The sequence below is a fragment of the Nesoenas mayeri genome (genome assembly GCF_963082525.1).
Source record: "Nesoenas mayeri genome assembly, chromosome: 6".
Taxonomy (NCBI): domain Eukaryota; kingdom Metazoa; phylum Chordata; class Aves; order Columbiformes; family Columbidae; genus Nesoenas; species Nesoenas mayeri.
Genome location: NC_137545.1, coordinates 24862606 through 24882275, shown reverse-complemented (window position 1 = coordinate 24882275; position 19670 = coordinate 24862606). Strand labels below are relative to the sequence as shown.

At 35.5% G+C, this 19670-nt stretch overlaps 1 protein-coding gene across 9 annotated transcripts in view; it reads left to right on the top strand.

The window, feature by feature from the left end:
* Positions 1-1518: 1518 nt before the first annotated feature.
* The window catches only part of SCN2A (sodium voltage-gated channel alpha subunit 2), a gene marked incomplete at both ends in the record, with an annotated part of 54370 nt that continues 36218 nt past the window's right edge, over positions 1519-19670 (top strand). For 4 of the 9 annotated variants that reach the window (XM_080346538.1, XM_080346536.1, XM_080346534.1 and 1 more), the window contains 8 exons: positions 7568-7647; positions 9404-9532; positions 10019-10110; positions 11214-11486; positions 14849-14912; positions 15481-15622; positions 16443-16649; positions 18008-18298. In XM_080346538.1, coding sequence (XP_080202664.1) covers positions 7568-7647; positions 9404-9532; positions 10019-10110; positions 11214-11486; positions 14849-14912; positions 15481-15622; positions 16443-16649; positions 18008-18298 — 1278 coding nt within the window. Of the gene's footprint in view, positions 1794-7567; positions 7648-9403; positions 9533-10018; positions 10111-11213; positions 11487-14848; positions 14913-15480; positions 15623-16442; positions 16663-18007; positions 18299-19670 lie in introns of those variants that run through there. The other 5 variants (XM_080346537.1, XM_080346535.1, XM_080346533.1 and 2 more) reach the window with 4 other exon arrangements.

The following is a 19670-nucleotide window of genomic DNA, read 5'->3' as shown; positions in this document are numbered from 1 at the left end:
AGGCTCGCACAGGAAATGCCAGATTTGACTTCAGTAACCAGGATCCTTCAGCAGGAAGTTAGGTGTGGTCTGTAGGTTTTTCTTTTTAAAAAAAAAAAAAAAAAGGAAAAGACATGATGGAATTTTAGCTGCAGTCTTCCTTGGTGCCATTCCAAACCCACATAAGTGCAAGATTCTTCACTGGTAATGATTTTTTAATTCTTTCCTGCGGTATTTAAACAGGATTATGCTGTCTTCTTCTTTTTTTTTTTTTTTTTCCTCTCTGTATAATAATAAAATCTAACAAGATTCCGCAGCAGGATCACTTTCATTTTCCTGATTAACCCTTCTGTTGCTACTAGTCAGTGCAGCTTACAGCATCAGTTTGCTACAGCCCGTCCATAACAGAATGTACCCAGTGCATTTGCCCGCAGTGGAAGAGCATGTTCATAGGGAAACCTGCAGGAGTTGGGATGCCTGTGCATCTCTGTGTGGGTGTAAATGGCTGTGTGCATATGGTTGAAAAGGACGTGAAAGCATCTTGTTGCAGTTTATTTAGCAGGCTTCATATATATGAATTTGTTGCAGCTGCGCTGGAGTATGTGTATTTAGCAAGACAGTAAAATAGGATTGTGCTGATTGTATTCCAACTACTGTATCATTTTAATTTGAGAATTGTTTCTTGGTTATATTGTATTACTCAGAAGTTGTTATTTTTTAAATTGCATTTGCTATATTTTTAATGTGCTTACTCAGGAGAAGGACTTGAGAAAAATTCTTGAAGGCTACAGCGGTGGTCCATTTTATTATTTCAGATCGAAGTATATGCATTGGGAATATTTTCCACTTGTTATTTTTAAAAGAGCTGTATGGAGACATTAAGAAGGGATGGTTCTGCACTTGGTGGTGAAAACTGAGAGAAGTATATACAATTGACATGGTATCAGATGTGAAAGATCTAAGTGCAGTATGTAATGATTAAAGATAATTTTTGTTTAATTCAGCAGTTCCCCCAGTGCACAGTGTGTTGCCTGGCAGGGGATCTGAATACAGGTGCTTGTGTGTGAATCTTGTTTCCTGAGCTGGCAGCTCTGCAAAAGTGGCGTATTTGTACCCAAAGAGAAGGAGCATCTCACATTGCTCTGGCTGGTCCCACTGACCTTACATGGCAGTAGTGGATTCTAGGAGTCATTTCTGGTCCTTATGGCTACAGGGAGGGTGGGTCCAAAGCGTAGCTTTCAGGGTAATTAGCAGGTGAATTGTCTGGAGTCTCACTTCTCAAGACCAAACCAGAAACATTTCAACACTGTTGATTCCTTACACTGAATGTGGTGGAAAATGCCTATTACTTTATTCACTGGAACGGATAGCATTACACTTGATAAAGGCAAGAAGATGTTATTGTATTGTATGTGACTTTGCTTATTATACCGTCTCCATTGCTTGTAGCTATTTGTCTTGCTCTAAATTTTTTCTGTGTTTTTTATATTTTTAGCACTTTTTTATGAGAGAGGCTAAACAGTAATTAAGAGGTGCAGGATGAAAAGATGGCACAATCAGTGCTGGTACCACCAGGACCTGAGAGCTTCCGCTATTTCACAAGAGAATCACTTGCAGCTATTGAGCAGCGTATCAATGAAGAAAAAGCTAAAAAATCCAAACAAGAACGCAAAGATGATGATGATGAAGATGGCCCAAAGCCAAATAGTGACTTGGAGGCAGGAAAGACACTACCATTTATTTACGGCGACATACCTCCAGGAATGGTGTCCGAGCCCTTGGAAGACCTGGACCCATATTATATCAATAAAAAAGTGAGTGCGTTGTATATTTCTATCAAACTTTAAGAAGATTAACATTCAGGAAACCCTCTCACAGACAGTATTTCCAGTATTTTGGACACAGTCTTTATACCTAATACATTCCCTCAGCAGCTGATTTCATTGGCAAAAATCTCACTTGTAAGAACAGAAGTTTGTCAAGCTGGTCTGTTGGTAAAGATAGATTAAGGTTTATGTTAATATACCTGGCATATTACTAACATTTGTAACTTGCAGCATTTTACACACAAGACAATTGAAGCAGTAGCACAGGTGTTACCTTAGAATTATTATTCTATTAATTGCTGTGTCATAGATGTGAAAGGAGCAGATCTGCACTGTGAAACCCACCTCTCAGGTAGCTAGTCACCTCAGTAGCTTCTTGCACTGTCATGTGGAAGGCCTAGGTTGCATTCTGTTGTTGCTGGGAAGTATAGGGAGGTACGTAAAGGTAATTTCTCAGGATATGCTGAAGATCGTCCTCTTCCATTTTGCACTCCACAGAGGCATCGTATATCTGACTTAGATAGTTTGGGTGACAGATTTTTCATATTCAGATTTATATTGTTCCATAATTGTTACCAAAGAGGAGGGGCTTAAAATATGGACATAAATAAAGACAAGGTAGGAATTCCTCTTGAAGTGTTGACAGAATGTTACATAATTTAAAAAAAAAAAAAAAATAGAGATGTTCATAAAAAATATATAAACCCACATATTTTCTTTTTGTTTAAAGTAACAGCAACTGTTGTGGCCAAGCACAAAAGTGCTGAACTTCAGACTTTTGACCAGATGGCCTTGGGTTTCCTCCAGAATTCCTGTCCCTCAGATTTTGGCATCATATGTGTTGCACCATCATTATTCTACCAGCAAAGAAGAAATTACCAGTATTTCTTTTTCTGTCTTCATATTTTTTTTCTTCTGCTTTCTTTTCTTTCCTGTGGAAATTAGCGAGTGAATAAAAATGTGGGAATTTAAACAAACAAGCAAAACCCATGTTACTTCAAACAAAACAGAAGGAAACCCTCAAGAATTGTTAGGAGTCCAACTAAGTACAAAAATACAAATGAAGATAATTCCTTCAGAAATGAGGGGCATGCATCATCACTAATACCTTGGAAAAATAACAAATAACAGTACAGGCATGCTGTGATAAACTAATGTGATAAACTGAACAGCTTTTAAAAATCTAGTTGTAAGTTAGGTGTTCTTTGCAGAATTTCTAAAACTTAATTAATGCTATGGAGAATCATGAGTTAAATTTGAAAAAAAATATTTTCAATTAAATACTGTGTTCTGCTCCCATTACTCAAGTGATTTACTCTGTTGAAGTCTGGAAGAAAGGCAAATGGAATTTGGGTTACAGTGCTGATCTCTTTCCTTCCTACTTTCGCAGTTCTGCAGTAGTAAAAATCTAAATTTGGTGCTGGAAATCCTAAAGTTAGCACGTATGTTATCATGGTTTGGAAACTAGAATAGTAATTCTGCAATTAAGTGTGGACATGAAGTAAAATCCTGCCAAATTGCTTGTTCTTTGTTAAGAAAGCATGGCAGTTGCGTCAATCTTTTCGAAGAGCAGAATAGTTTCTACTAGGAGATGTAAGACTCCAAATTATACATGTGTCGCAATAATTTCTCTTCTTATTCTTCTTGGTATTCTTTGCATACCTTTGAACATCCTTGTTTAGGTCAGGCTTTATTTTAATTTTTAAATATGTCTTGATGACTCAGCATCACACAAATGATGCTTCATCAGAGATTTTGTCAGAGTAAAGGGAACAGAAAACATGAAAGACTCTGATTTGAGTGCATATTTTCTTGAACTCCAGAAAGGATAGTAATAGAGTTGAAAAGCAATGGTACCAAAGTTAGTAAATTACAGACCAATCCTTTACAATAAATTACCAAAGTATGTATTGAGAATTAATGTGTATCCGGGAATGCGAATATGTTCAGTTTGGAAGAGATAAAATTTATGAATTCGGGCAGGGGGAGGTATTGTGTTTTCAGGATTTCAGCTGCTGCATTTGGCACACCTGCCCTGAAAGCGGAGCGTAATCTTTATGAATGCCGCCCTCTGATTCCAGCTGAGGCAGGTCATGGCTGCTGGCAGCACTCCAGCTTTGCACAGCTCCTGTCCCCTTTGGGCTTTTTAGGGCTGCCACAATGCTGGCTGGATCCACTTACCTTCAGTGAGCATGAACTTTCACCCATGTGTACAAAGAAGAGATGATAGAAATTGAGAGGAATTTCCCCAAGTGCATGGAAATCTAACCAAATAAAAAACTTAGTGCATGTTAAATAAAGGCTTTATTCTTTATTTCCCAGGTTTTAAGCAAACTATGCTTTTAAAAATGTTGGCAGTATGCTTGAGTTATCGCTGAAACTGTGGAGAGACAGTGAAAATACATGGATCATAGAATTCTGTATTAAGTAAAAGTAAAGCTTGACATAAGAAAATAGAATTGCAGGTGTGAAACTCTCACAAGAAATAACTGATAAGGGAAGCAATATGTTATTCTTTTCTCAGAGTACAGCAAAAACTATCCAGTACATGAGCGTTATGTTGAAAAACTGGTTATTGAACACACTCAATTTCCTTATTTTCATGAAGATCACTCTTGAAATTTAGATCACTTTGTAGTACTACTGTCTTAGTACTTTGATGTGGTAATTAATGCTGGTTGCTTGATTCAGGAAATGTTGAAGTTTTAATGGCTCTCATTTTTTTTTTTTCCCAAAGGTACATACTTCAGTGTATATATTATAAGGTACAAAAAGTATGCTCATTCTTCAAATATTAAGCATGTTTGTACCTTGTATACCTTTCTTTGTTTGCTAGCTGGCAATATGAGGATTACTTATGATTTCTAAAAAAACTTATTCAAAGGTTTTCATGCAATTATATTTATAGTAATTTGGCTGGATTCTAGTATGTGTGAACTGGACAAGGGGATTGTGATTCTAGGGGATGTGGAAATGGAAGAACAGTTTGACCCAATATGATTAATGACAAAATGAAAATGATTCTGGGTTTGAACTTGTAATTTGTTTGAAACTTGGTATCTTTAAATGCTATTTTTCATTCTGTGTTTCTTTTTTTCAGACCTTTATAGTATTGAATAAAGGGAAGGCAATATTCCGATTCAGTGCCACCTCTGCCCTGTACATGTTAACTCCTTTCAATCCTCTTAGAAAAATAGCTATTAAGATTTTGGTACATTCATATCCTTTTAAAGTGATTAGTCTGAAACTGCAGCGAATGAGATGGTACTTGGTATTTAAACCATTCTCTGGCACATGTCCCAGGCTCAATATGATCTGTAGTGCTTTGTTCATCTTTTCTCTACTGTTTCTGTCTTCTCTTCTTTTTCTTATTCCCTTTTTACATTTGTGATCATTACTGGGTCTTAATATAGCACTGTCAGAAGCCAGACAACCAGTTGTTGTCCTTTACAATTTATTCCTGTGTCTTCATTCTTCCCCCACCTATTTTTCCTTTCCCTCTTACTTTCCCTATAATCATCGTGGTTTTTTCATCTTTTCCCCTCCTCCACATGTTTCATAAACTGCAGATATATTGCTGAAAATACTTTCAGTTCTTCACTGATACTTTGTGTTAAAAATCAAATCTTTGATCCCAAGTTTGTGCTTGTGTGAACATTTAGTGAAAATACGGTTTCATTATTACTTTTATGATTCAGATCGTGATTCCAGAAGGATAGGTTGATAAAACAGGTTAGGTTTCTTGTTTTATTATACATTCTCAGTCCTATATGTATCTCACCTGTCCATTTTATTTCTCGATTGTTATTGCATTATGCACTAGTAATCCTGTAGATGTTTTCATGTCAGTAATCAAGTTGGTTGTGAGATTTCCACCTTGCAGATAGAGAACTACAAAGTTAAATGATCATAATGACTTATCTATTATTTTGTCTTTTTCAGTGTTTTGATAGCTGACTATAGTAGGCATCCCACTGGTCTGATCCCAAATGCTGATATGAGCAATGAGTGCATTGATTTCAGCAAGTCTGCTTACTGAAGGAACAAATGCGAATGTTTGCATGCTTACATTTTACAAGAGTCTAACATAAGCACACTGAAAGCAGTTTTGTGTAATACTACATGTAGGGATCCGAAGATCATGTAGAATAAGTATTGAAAGGATTTTTTCAGTCATGCTGTAAAGAAAGTCTGATAATTGCAATGGTTGTTATGTGTTGGGTGTTGTCAATGAGTAGCCTACAAATGACTTCAGAATCAATCATAGCCTGTTTTAAATTTGCTTGCTACAGGTGTCAATACAAATAACTATTTGTCAGTTATCTGACACTCTGTAGCATGTTATAGAGCATTATTCAATTGTATGGAATAATGGAAGATCATGGGACTGAGGTGGTGATGAAGAGCTAGATACCAAAGTCAGAATGTTAAAAAGATTCTTGAGAATTGTGGGAAGTTGTGTTCTAGTTATTTCTCCACTGATGAAAGCATAGTGAGGATTTGCAACTCTGAGAGGACATTTCATCAAAAAGGATTTTGAAAGCCTGCAAAAAGTATAGGCTTGTGAAACACTCTTATAACACATTATGGTATTTAAAATACATTTCTTTATCTTCTACCTGTTCATATCTGAATTATATAGTGAGAAGCTTGATTCTGAATAAAAGATTTGAAATATATTTACTGTGGAGAAAACCCAAAGAATTGTTGAGTGTAATGCCACAGTTGTTTGACAGTTCATAAGGCAGAGGTATCTACTGTTGCTTGAAGTTTTTTTTTCATTAATGTAGAATTGCAAAGAAAACTTGGTGAGGGGAACCTCACAGTATTTTCCACCCAGCTATACTAGGACTTCTATTAAGGTGGACGGAGTGAACATGCATTTTAGGTACAGAACCTAAATAAAGCTCTCCTCAAAATCAGGCTTTGTCCTCTTTCTAGTTTTAGCTGATGATGCCATCATGTGGACACTTTGTGCATCATGCGCTTGGTTTTCATTTTGGTGGTTGGATTTTCATCTGTAAGAATGTCATCAGTCACGAGAGTGAAAGGTTGTAGGTCCAGAGCAGTTCTATTAAAAATCAATGAAGTTATTTAAGGCTTGGACCTATTCTGGAATTCCTTTTAGATTTCTTTTTGTGAATATGATGTGTGTTCCTGCCCCTCCAACATTTATTTTGCAAAAGCCTTATATAATATAAAGAAAATAGTAATAAAATAATTACCTCCCTAAAATATTCTTATGCTCTCTCCTAACGTGCGATAACTAGTTTTCAATATATGTTTAATAATGATAAGCAAAGATGCTGAAACATGACAAATTTTATGGTGAAATGTAAAAGAAGTGAAGAAAATGTATTTTCCTCTGTTTTGCATGCATGAAGTAGATCAGATTTGTCTAGGTCATCCAAAAAAATGTTTTTTGTGATATTACACTAAATTAGAATCTACTACTTCAAACTACCACATTTTTATTCAAAATAAAAAAAATCTTCTAAGGTCTTCTTAAAATTAAGTGTTGTTTTTGTTTTAAATATCTCTCAGATTTTCTAATTTTAGTATGTGGTTGTTCTCTTTTAGCTCTAAAGCAGAGACTATGAAAGCTTTAACTTATTCAGGGCTTTTCCCTGAATGCTAACAGAGCAGTGGAGGGATAAATAGCTCCTGATGGTGGAAATCTGCCAAAGCAGGGTGTTATTTGATATTCTTTTTATGAGATTTTCTGGCTTACATTCCTTAACTCTTGACCTACATTATTCAGCATGCTTATCATGTGCACTATTTTGACCAACTGTGTATTTATGACCATGAGTAACCCTCCAGACTGGACAAAGAATGTAGAGTAAGTTAAATGGATTTTCTTTGAATAATATTCAGTAATCTAAAATAAACTGCTGTAAACTATTTTATTTTAGGATGGCATCCACTAGCAGCAGATACCTTGTTGGCATATCCTTTCAACAGTTATTTTGATGCTAGTTTCTTCTATGTAGTATAAAATACATATATTTTACAAAACTTTCTTCATTATAAGTTGTGCAATGCCCATCCACTGTTTGCAATACTAGATGGGGAATGTGAGAAGAGAAGCTAGTCTTCTGAATGTGCAAAAAAAGTGGATTATAGATACTTTCCACTTCATTCTACGTTATGTCTGTGCAAGGGGGCAGGGAAGTACACACTTCCATCTCTATTGCAGTAACCATTACATCTAAAAGGATCATCTGATGGGTGGCTATGATCGCCATAGCGCAGCTTGCCTTTACCAGAGACAATCTAACAATGGAAAGCTTGTATGAAAAATTAGCTATTAAAAAAAAGTGTTTAAGTGGTTGGTTATTCTTCCTGTAGGAAGGGAAAAGGTCCAATATGATGCCCAATACTTGGTGCTGATATACAGTTTGTGCATATGTTGTGAGAGCTCCAAGGCTGTAGACCACAGTGTGAAACACTGCTCTTCGTGATGCTTCATTTTTGCATTAGCATTTTATGCTTCTGCTTCTTCTTCATTCTTAACTGCTTTGGATGATATGTACTATTTAATCTTCAGTAATAACAAGTGAAATCATAGGGCTAAGTCAGTGGAGGAATTCTCATTTTTAGTTCAATATGAATATATATGTATTCTGGATGTCTAAGATATAGTAAATATTTATTAATGAAGATAGCTAGCTTGAACATTTCTTCATATCATTATATTGTGCCATTTAGGTGTACAATAGAAGTCCTTCTCATCTGTTGAGTAAAGTTGTGCAGGAAATAAATTTTTGGTTTAGTAATTGAACTGAAAAAATTCACATTGGAAAACTGGTTTCAGATTGGCTCAAGACTGAAAACCAGTTCAAGCCTTTTAAGCAGTTTGATTTGGATTCTTTTCCATTAAAGATATAAATAAAACTAATTTTCAAGACAATATCAGTTGGAGATAGAAAATTGAAATGACCCAGAATGCCAGAATTAAATATTTTTACATTTTACATTTCAACCACATTTTTTAGTCAAAATGAGTAGCTGACATTTATTGGCATTTGTAGATATTTTTGGTTGTTCTTGCACGGGATTTTGCACAAGAAAACACCCATTTCACTCTAGTACTATGTGTGTCTTGTTCAAGGTGAACTAGTGAATACACCTACTCTGTAACAAAATCAATGAGGGCTGATGAGGATTGGTGCATTGCCAGCTCATGACACTAAACAATGTTTCAGCATAAAAATAACATTGAAGAAAGAAATTTTTAGTCTGGAAGTCATTTCTGAAATCCTGCCCTAGTCTGTGTGTTTTGTTATAACATGAATTCAGATTGGACATACACATGCACTAATGAAGTAACCGGGGATTTTGCAACTGTCTCATTGTTATAGAGTATAGAATTTGAATTTAAGCTGTGAGTTGTCATTTAGTATCATCATAATCCAAATTTGATTCCTGCTTCCTTATGGTATAAATTCTACAGATGTTTAGAGTTTGTTGTAACTTGCATTCCATTCTTATGCCACTTAGAGAAGAGAAAATGAGAATAAAGCAACTACAGAGCATAATATGTAAGGATAACATGTATGTGTTTCTATAAACTCTGTCTTGCACATTTTCCTCAGATACACATTCACCGGAATTTATACCTTTGAATCACTTATTAAAATTCTTGCAAGGGGCTTCTGTTTAGAAGATTTTACATTTCTGCGAGACCCATGGAACTGGCTCGATTTCACTGTCATTACATTTGCGTAAGTCTTCTACTTTTCTTTTTTTTTAATCTTTCTGATAGCGTGAAATTAGTGACTAAAAATTGCCTCATATTTTATCAGCCAGAACATTTGGAGCCTGGACTTCCTGCGGTTTCAATATGTTTCTTCTACCTCTTTTACACATTTTAGTATTTCTAACTAAGCATGTGCTGCAGAGGCCAGCATGGTGTGCCAGCCCGTTAAGACTGTGAATGCCATCAGCCTGAGCTGTTCATATCCTGTCTTTTCTCTGCATACCAGAATTAAAGGAATTCTTTTGACTTCCAGCTATAAGCTGACCAAATTAGGTTTCAAACATCAAGCCAGTGTGTTTTATTTTGATAAAACTTAATTTTATTCTATGGCCAGAAGAGTATTTATAAAACAGGCCAAATACAGTGAATGGTGAAGAGGTCTTGATCAAAGACCCAAACAAATAGGATAAAATCTGCCTCAATTCTGAGTAACTGTGATTTAATCCTACAGGTATGTAACAGAATTTGTAAACCTAGGCAATGTTTCAGCTCTTCGAACTTTCAGAGTATTGAGAGCTTTGAAAACTATTTCTGTAATTCCAGGTAAGAAGGAGTTGGTGTAAGGTGTTAGGCCCCTCGTATCTCCAACTGTTATTTGTGTGCTGTCATTGTGTTTGTGTGTGAACTCCCCTATTACAGATATGTGACAGAGTTTGTGGACCTGGGCAATGTCTCAGCGTTGAGAACATTCAGAGTTCTCCGAGCTTTGAAAACAATATCAGTCATTCCAGGTGAGAGCTAGGTTAAACACTGAGGCTGACTTTTGTTCCACAAAGGCTGTACTCACGTTTTTAAAGCATACGCCTTGTTTGCTACACACGGTTAACAAAATATAAAAGCAGGAATCAATAAATGTAATTTTATTTAAATTGATTCTTGCTTTTCTTCTATTAGTTGTATTTTCTTTTTTTAAAAAAATCAGCCTTTGAGTTTAACAAATTCTTGCATGAGATATTTGCAGAAAACAGCCTATGTGATTTGCATCTTATGACATCAAGCTTTCCTTTACATGTTTTAAATATAAGTTAATTTTAAGCTTTCATACTGATGCAAATTTTACCATTTATTGCAGGCACTTAATATAGCAACTTAATTCAATTTTAAGTCATGTATAAAAGGATTGAGCTCTAAAAGATAGCATGGGCCATGCATGGGGTATTGTTTTAAAGATGTCTTTCTTCTCCAAACCATCACCCCTCTTATATTGTAAGAAGACTATTATGAGGATATCATTCAAATATGCACTTATAGTGTCTTTACGATGGGTTTACTAATGCAGAATACTTTTTAAAACATTCATATAAGAAAGGTTTGGGCAAGAAGCATCAGCAAAAGCAAATGATGCTTTTCTATGTAGGGTTGAGATCTAGCATGAATAATAAAATCACTTGTTTGGGCATAAACAATGTGTTTGGTATTATCTACTTTTTGGTTTTGTACATCACAGAATAAGCATAAACTTACATCTTTTCATTCGCCTTCACAAGTAATAAGGCTTTTCATTAAAATTATTATATCACCAATATTAGACTCATTTAGTTGTCATTTTGCATGAAATCTTTATCTTGTCAGGAAAAATCACATGATTTGTGTGTGTGTGTTTAGTGTCTGTTTAGCATCATAATAAAAATCTCTTCTCTTTGCAGGCCTAAAGACTATTGTGGGAGCCCTAATTCAGTCTGTGAAGAAGCTCTCGGATGTTATGATCCTGACCGTGTTTTGCCTGAGTGTATTTGCACTAATAGGGCTGCAGCTCTTCATGGGCAACTTGAGGAATAAATGCCTGCAGTGGCCTCCAGACAATTCTACTTTTGAAACAACTGTTATTTCCTACTTTAATAGCTCTATAGGTGAAAATGGTACATTTATTAATACAACAATGACAACATTTAACTGGGATGAGTACATCGAAGACAGAAGTAAGAGTTAATCATATCATCTACTGCATTGATTTTCTGGAATTTTTTAAAACAGATACAAAAGCATCAGTATCTTTCCATTGCAATTAAAATGGTGTAATCTGGCCAAGAGAAATAAAAGCATCCATTTTGTGAAGTAAATAAAAGAACGGTCATAATGTAGTTTAATATATTATTGTACTTTGTACCAAAATATCTTTTTACCTTTTCCTGAATATGACTTTTAGAGTAAATCTGCATTGCAGCACAAAGCAATTCTTCAAGCCTCCTGAAATAGTGTGACAGTCCCAATATGGGATCTGAAATTGTATAACTATATTAGTGCAAGGTAATGCCAATATCATAAATCCACATTTGAACATGGCATGTAAATGCAGCTGCATTGTTTCTTCTGGAACTTGTTGAGTGTCTCTGCACCACACTTCTGTGCACAGCACAGACATGTCTTTAGAAGAGTACTGGTAATTTCTACCATGCTTCTTATTCTAGTAAAATAAGAACCAGATTCCATGTTATTTATCTTTTACTTTGTTGCTTATAGTGGAAAATCAAGAAATGAGCATTTTGGTCACCTTTGTACCTCATAATACGGTATTTTCACCATTTTATTTAATAATGTCACTACTGTGTTAACAAAAAATGTTTTAAAATTCAGATGGAGCTACTCTCAACATATCTATAGCATATTTCTTTTCTGTCTTTCACAATGGTAAATAGCTTCAGTCTCTCCTACTTATTTTCATGTATTTAGGGGTTTAATTTTATAATTAGGCATAATCTCAGTCTTTTTATAAACTCTATATAAAGGCTGTAAGTGACGATGGTATCCCTGAAAGCCGGGAAACCTCAATTTAACAAAAGCTGAATGCTTTTGGATCCAAGTCTCATTGCCTTATAATCTCATATACTTGTTGTCTCAGCATACTTGTATTATAGTATCATAGTTGTTGTCTTGGAGAAGGTTTGGGATGATAACCTATTCTTAAACATCTGAAAAGCAGATTCCATTCCATTCCCCTTTAGCTGCTTCTGGTACTACATCACACAAATAGGAACATCTTCCTAAATATCTGATCTAAATTTTCCTAATTTAAGATTGACTATAATACTACTTCTCCTGTGGAGTTAGAAATAAGATAATCATAGATGCATTTGTATTAGTCTTCAGGATATTTTTAAAACTCTTATATTCTTTAGTTCTGGTCTTTTCTAAACCAAGCAAACTTATTTGCATTTTCTATACCTATTTTCACCTTTTTTTCTTCTTTTTTTGGACTATTCAATTAGTCTGGGATTTTGGTTTTTCTTTTTTGTTTGGATTTTTTTTTTTAATGAGATGCTCAAATCTGGTAGTTCCTTCTCTAGTAAATGTACAAATTAGAAGTAATTGCCTCATCTGGAATATTCCTATAACACATCTCAAAATTACATAATTTTTATATCAGCATTGTATTGTTGATTCACGGTTAACTTGCAGTTCATGACAGTCGCTGCATCTTTTTGCACAGCAGTGGCTGTGGCCAGATCCTCTCTGCTTTGCATTTACGTATTTGATTTTGCCTTGTCAACTGTAGCATTTTCCACTTGTCTTTGTTGAAACAAATCCAATTGCTTTTGGACCAGCTTGTCAGTTTGCAAAGGTCATTCTAAATTTCAGTCATCTTCCCTCCTAGCTTAATGTCTTCAGAATACTTGATGCATTTTTTTTTCTATTATTTCATGTCTTGAGTTGGTAATGAAACTTGTTATGAAAACTATGTATAGCATGGATCCCTGGAAGATCTTCAGGATGCCCCTATGACATTGGGCCACTGGCAACTGCTCTCTGAGAATCGTGATTTTCAAGTATTTTGTGATGATTCCAGCCAGAACATATCTCCTTTATTTGTTTATGACAGTGTCATGTAGGACTTGTACTCATGACTGTTGTCCTGTTATTTAAGTTGGCAGGAGACAGGAATAATTTTACATGTGGCATTTTTTTATGAACTCATGTTGACTATTTTTATTACTTTATCATTGTCATCTTTGTGTTGAAAAAAATATTATTTCAATGTTTTCCAAAATAGTAGGCTGACAGTTGAGCTGACTGGATAGTTTAACTGGATCCTTTGCTTTCCAGAGGAGGAGCTATGCCACATCAGAATGTGTATTAGGCCCAATTTCAAAAATCCAGCTTGGTGCCTATCTGCATCTTTAAACTTTTTAAGTAGAGGTTAGATCTCCCACAGTGCATGACTATGTGAGCACTGGAATGTCTGAAAATCCACTGTTTTCTTACATTTGGTAATAGTTTGCAGATGCATAGGTTAGGCACATAATCTCTCTTTAAGATAAATAGATTTTATGGTGTGTCTATCATATACTGGTGGTGACAGAACAGAAGCAGTCAAGAGGAACTGGTTGCAGTTCTCTGCTTGTCTCTTTAGCATTAACCCTCAGTTATAATAGTTCAGGCCAGCTAAACTAGTCCATGCCAGCTGGCAGTGAATCTCATGGAACCATCTGCTTCCTGGGAACAGCCAGAACATACCTAATTTTGGCAACTTTAGCTTAATATGCCACCTGACCCAAAAATCTCCACTAGAGATTCCCATTTTACCATAAGAATCCCAAACTAGGAATTGATGGCAAATTGGCTCTCCCTTTCTGCCTCAAAGCAGAACAAAGGAAAGAATGTGCCAGGAGCTTCTAAGACTTCTGTCTCTTTAAATTATATTTTACTTCATTTTGATAGTTAGCCTATTCAACAAATTCTTACAGATACTTAAGTACGTTCCTCTGCTATAAAATTTTGTGTAGTAATTTTCTGTGATGTACAATAGAAGCTTGGTTTTTCCTTCAGCTGCTCAAGTTAAGATCCAGTTTCATGCTGCAAAGATTTCAGTACTTTTCCAAGTAATATTTGAATAAAATGGTATGTAATAAATAGTTATAAATTAATGACACTAAACGGCATATACAAGAATGCATGAACAAAGGCACAGAATTGCCCTCATCCTTTGTCTTGTTTTTATGGTATTTGCTCACTCATTTGCTGATAGATTAATCCATAATTTGGTAATCCACCTATTGCATCTTACTTATTTGGGAAGGTTACTGAGGATTAGCTGTACAACTTCTATTGTATTTTCTAAAGAAAGGCCAACTTCAAGACTCTATGGAAAGTCATTTTTCTGGCAAATCAGTATTTTCCATGCCTTTTTTTTTTTTCATTCCTAATCATTATGTATTGCAGTTAAACTGTTTGTGGCTCTGCTTATTTTATTTAAAGTGTAAAAGCCTGTATCATTGCTCAGTTTCCATTAGGTATAAATGAAGTCTTTCTCATCACCTTTTTTTTCATTTCTTTTAAAAAACAGGTCATTTCTACTTCTTGGAAGGACAAAATGATGCTCTGCTGTGTGGCAATAGCTCAGATGCAGGGTAAGAAAATGGTCATCATTTTTCATTATGCATCAATAAAAAATAATTAGCTACTGTGAGAAGGTCAGGTGGTCAACTTCAGTTTCAACTGTACTGTAGATTTTCAATTACTGATGTTTTGCAATTGAAGCTATACCTAAATATAACCATCTATGTGATTTGAGTTTACACAGGCACTATCTTCAGCATCTTAGGCTAATTTTGTAAAGGTAACCACATGAATGCGATGTGCACAAATGTTACTGCCAGCTTGCTGACAAATGTTTATCATCAACCATACCAGTTGACATTCTTCTCTTGTATTGGAGGAGATGTGTTGATATGACAAATTGTGTGGAAGGGTAGATTATTATTAGTTATATTATTAAAGCATTGAAATATCATTAGGAAATGGAATTAAAAACTGAAAACCAATAGTAAATATACTTTTATTTTAGGTGTGTAGAATAACATTTTACTTGTTCATAATTTCATTAGTAACTGGTACTCCTGAACAATTTTGTGATTTACTATAGCATATCGTAATTTAGAGTAGTTGTTAAAAATAGCATTTCCTCTTCTTTTGTAGTCAATGTCCAGAAGGATATATATGTGTGAAAGCTGGTAGAAACCCCAACTATGGCTACACAAGTTTTGATACATTCAGTTGGGCATTCTTGTCACTGTTTCGATTGATGACTCAGGACTTTTGGGAGAATCTTTACCAGCTGGTGAGGACTTATTAAAATAACAGCACCATCACCAATACCATTATTACATAGTAGTTGCATAGTTATTTTCATTCACGTGTCCCCAAGGCCTTTGGAACAGAAATCATCTTTTATTTCATAAATCTAAGCTGTGTAAAACAGTAGGGGCCTTGTTCATGATTTAGGTTCCCATGTGCTACTCAAATACATTATAAGAAATAGCTGCTATTTTATGAAGGGGGTTAAGCGTTATTGTTTCTTTTCACAAATGAGTAAATGAACTTAAGTTGTTAAAGTTACTTGCCCAAACAGGCAGTAAATAGATGCTAGTTAAATTTTTTTGCAGTCTTGTACAAATTTGCTGTCTTTGAAAGGTTATATCTCGTCCCTGAACTACACATATCATTAACCTGAACAGGACAGTGAAGTTGTCCAGAATAACATTTTGTATACTGCACTGTCTGTGGCATTGTAGTTTGGGACTGATGAGACAAGAAGGTAAGATGCTGGTTATTGGCCCCACTGCTCTTAGATGTAAAGGCTTCTATCTAGACATATAGTGGGAGCATCAACTGCTACTACAGATTCTCATTGGTAGAAGTTCTGAAGTATTCAAGCTACAGAATCTTATTTACCTTGACCATAGTAGACATAAAACTTGGATTTTTGCACATGTATCCAGTATGTAATACTATTTGTATGTGGAAAAAGTAACTAAATAATCTTGTGCTAACACAAAGCAATTTCATAATGTATTTTTAGATTATAACACAGATGCTACCATATTATGCAACAGTATTTAAAAGTCTACTAAAAATGTGTATTATCTCTTTTTCCCCAGACACTCCGTGCTGCTGGGAAAACATACATGATATTTTTTGTTTTGGTGATTTTTCTGGGTTCTTTCTACCTGATTAACTTGATTCTGGCTGTGGTTGCCATGGCCTATGAAGAACAGAATCAAGCAACTATGGAAGAAGCAGAACAGAAAGAAGCAGAATTTCAGCAAATGCTGGAACAGCTGAAAAAGCAACAGGAAGAAGCTCAGGTATCCCTGCAAAGTAAAATTCCTTCTTCCATTCATGATTATGATTGGATGCTTTATGTCCACATATGAAGATAGTTTTGCTGCCTTACTCCTAATAAAATATTACTTCCAATCTTACAAATTCCTTCGTTCTGCAAACAATTTGAATGTTTTCCATTGCACTGTTTCTGCTGGCTTGAGATAACCTGTCAATTTATGACCAAAATGATAGCCAAGAAGCTAAAATGGATATTAACTTTTTTACTGAGAAATTGAACAAGTTGCCCATAGTGCTTATGGAATCACCATCCTTGGAGATAGTCAAAAGCCACCTGGAAATGGTCCTGACTAACAGGTGACCCTGTCTGTGCTGGGGAGTTGGAGACAATGACCTCCAGAAGTTCCTTCCCAACCTCAGCTATTCTGTGATTCTGTAAAATGGAAATGTGTGGGGGAAAAGCCCAGGAATTCTGCTTATTTAATTAACAGAAGCAAAAATTCTATAGGTGCTGTGGGAGAAATCTTTTGCTTCAGCAACATTTGGCTTTTTCTATTCCTTCCCCAGCTCTCACAGCAGAAAGCCATAGTGTTCTAGTTTTAAAGAAAATGGGAAAAAGTGGAGAAACTGGAGAAAACACTTCTGTGGTACAGACATCATGATTACATACTGCTTTGAAATTCCTTTTCAGTTTTTGGAGACTCTGAAATCTTTAATAGAATCATTGGTAATGTCTGCTTGGCATGTGGCCACATAGAGCAGAAGTTGAACCATGTCTTCCACGTAAGCACATGAATGAAGTCAGCAACAGGGATTCTTTTGTTTGGTTGGTTAGTTGGTTTGTAGGGTTTTTTTTACGACAATTTGTAACTAAATGTTAATCAAATGCTCCACAAATGTTTGACACTTCAAACAGCAACAGGCCTCTAATAGCCTGCAGTTCAGTTCAAATCTATGGTTATGATTTGCAAAACAGGGATAAACAATTTTACACCAGATCCTTAATAGACTACAGAGTGTTCAAAATCCACCAAAATGGTGTAAGAAAGTCTTGCTTCCTGTTAACAGGGTTTTTTCCTGTTGTTTGAGATTTGATTCCTTACTTTTACATAGGCGAAAAATTTATTGCAACATATTGCTTCAGTTTAAAACAGGTGACTGGTGACTTGGGCTGCTCTCACCCCTGGTTTATGGAGCAGTGGCAAATTATGGTTCCTGTGCTATTTCACAAATTATACTTATGAAATGCTGGGTTCAGTAAATTGGGATCGTTGCTTTTATATCAAAATCATTATTTTTTAGGAATGACAATAAATTTAAAATAGTGAGTGGTGTATGTTTGTATAAATGTCATAAATTGCATATGTGCTTGTACATATAGGCAGCAGCAGCAGCTGCAGCAGCTGACTCAAGAGATTATAGTGGAGTAGGTGGAATAGGTGGATTCTCCGAAAGTTCTTCTGAGGCATCAAAACTGAGCTCAAAGAGTGCTAAAGAGAGGAGGAATAGAAGAAAGAAAAAAAAGCAAAAAGAACAATCTGAAGGTGACGAGAAGGATGGGGAAGAATTTCACAAATCTGAATCAGAGGACAGCATCAAAAGAAAAGGTTTCCGATTTTCCATTGAGGGAAATAGACTGACATATGAAAAGAGATTCTCTTCGCCACACCAGGTACCATAGTATTGTTACCTCTTAAACACCTTTGCTGTCTACTCATCATATAAACAAAACCCTGTAAAGTAGCTTGGTCGATTCTTGCGAAAGATACCATAGATTCTTGCATATCTTAATAAAAGTGTGACCATGTTAATACTTGCAGTCAAAGATGAAACTGTAAGAATTTGAGGGATTTTGTTTTTATTCTGAATTTATGTGTAAAAAATCAAAATAATGTGTATTAATTAAAATGAGTTGTATTTCAAGTTTCTTAATGAAAATGGACCTGTCTCCCCATCAAGATGGATGTGTTCCGCATGATCATAGATAAATGGCTTCAAAATTTGGTGCACACAGACAAAGGAATTTTCTATTTTAAAAGAGAAAAGTACTAAATTTGGAATGCAAAACACCCAGTAGAAATTGCATAAATGTTCATATGGCATTTGACAAATTAATTGATATGAGACCATTAATTGTGTTATCTTAAAGAAGGTGGAATTATCTGTGGCAATTTGTCCTTGCATGTGTTCTCTTACATTGAAACACCAGTGACTCAGACTGCCATCTGCATCTCCCATCTAGATATTTATTTTATTTGATAATTTTGTTATGTCACCCCTTCTACAGTTTTCAGTGCTCCTCTTCATTTGGCCATCTCTAATTCTCCCATTAGCACTTCAAGTCTAGATCCCGTATCCATTCTATCCTTTTTCTGCCCCTTTGTGTGCCTCAGTATGCTTCTTCCTTTTATTCCCACCTTCTTGATTCTCCCTGGTCTTTATTACTTGCTTTCTCCCTCATTTTTACTACTACTACTAAACCAATGCCTTCCTTTTAAAGCCTCTTCTCTTACTGTGTCTGGAAATCTTGTTTCATCACTAAATACATCATGAGCATCCATATTCTCTTCATGTATTACTTTCTCCAGCTCCCATTCTCCAAGAAGCTCAGAGCTCTTCATCCAATATTTTCATATTAAGGACTGTCCTCCTTAGACCAGACTGTGGTGGTAATATAGTGTTTCTAGCTTCCGATTTCTGCCAAACTAACTCCTCCTTCCACTTACTTCCTAATGTACTTCCTTTTTTAATAGTATTGCATCCTTCCTCCTCCCCAGCCTTCCTTGATCTGCCAACGTTTTATGTTGTTACCTGTCTAACTTATCTCTGTAATGCTTCATTGCTGAATTTAGTTAGTTCGTGATTCATTCTGCCTCATATAAATTTTCACATGGATATCCATTTACATCAACTTCATGTTGAAAACCCATCTAATCCCTTAGGTGCATATTGTTGCTTGTGTCCTCATTCAAGCCGCAGCCTTATTCAACTGCAGCTCAGTTCATCCATGTTGTAAGAAATGAAGCATTCCGCATACAACTTTG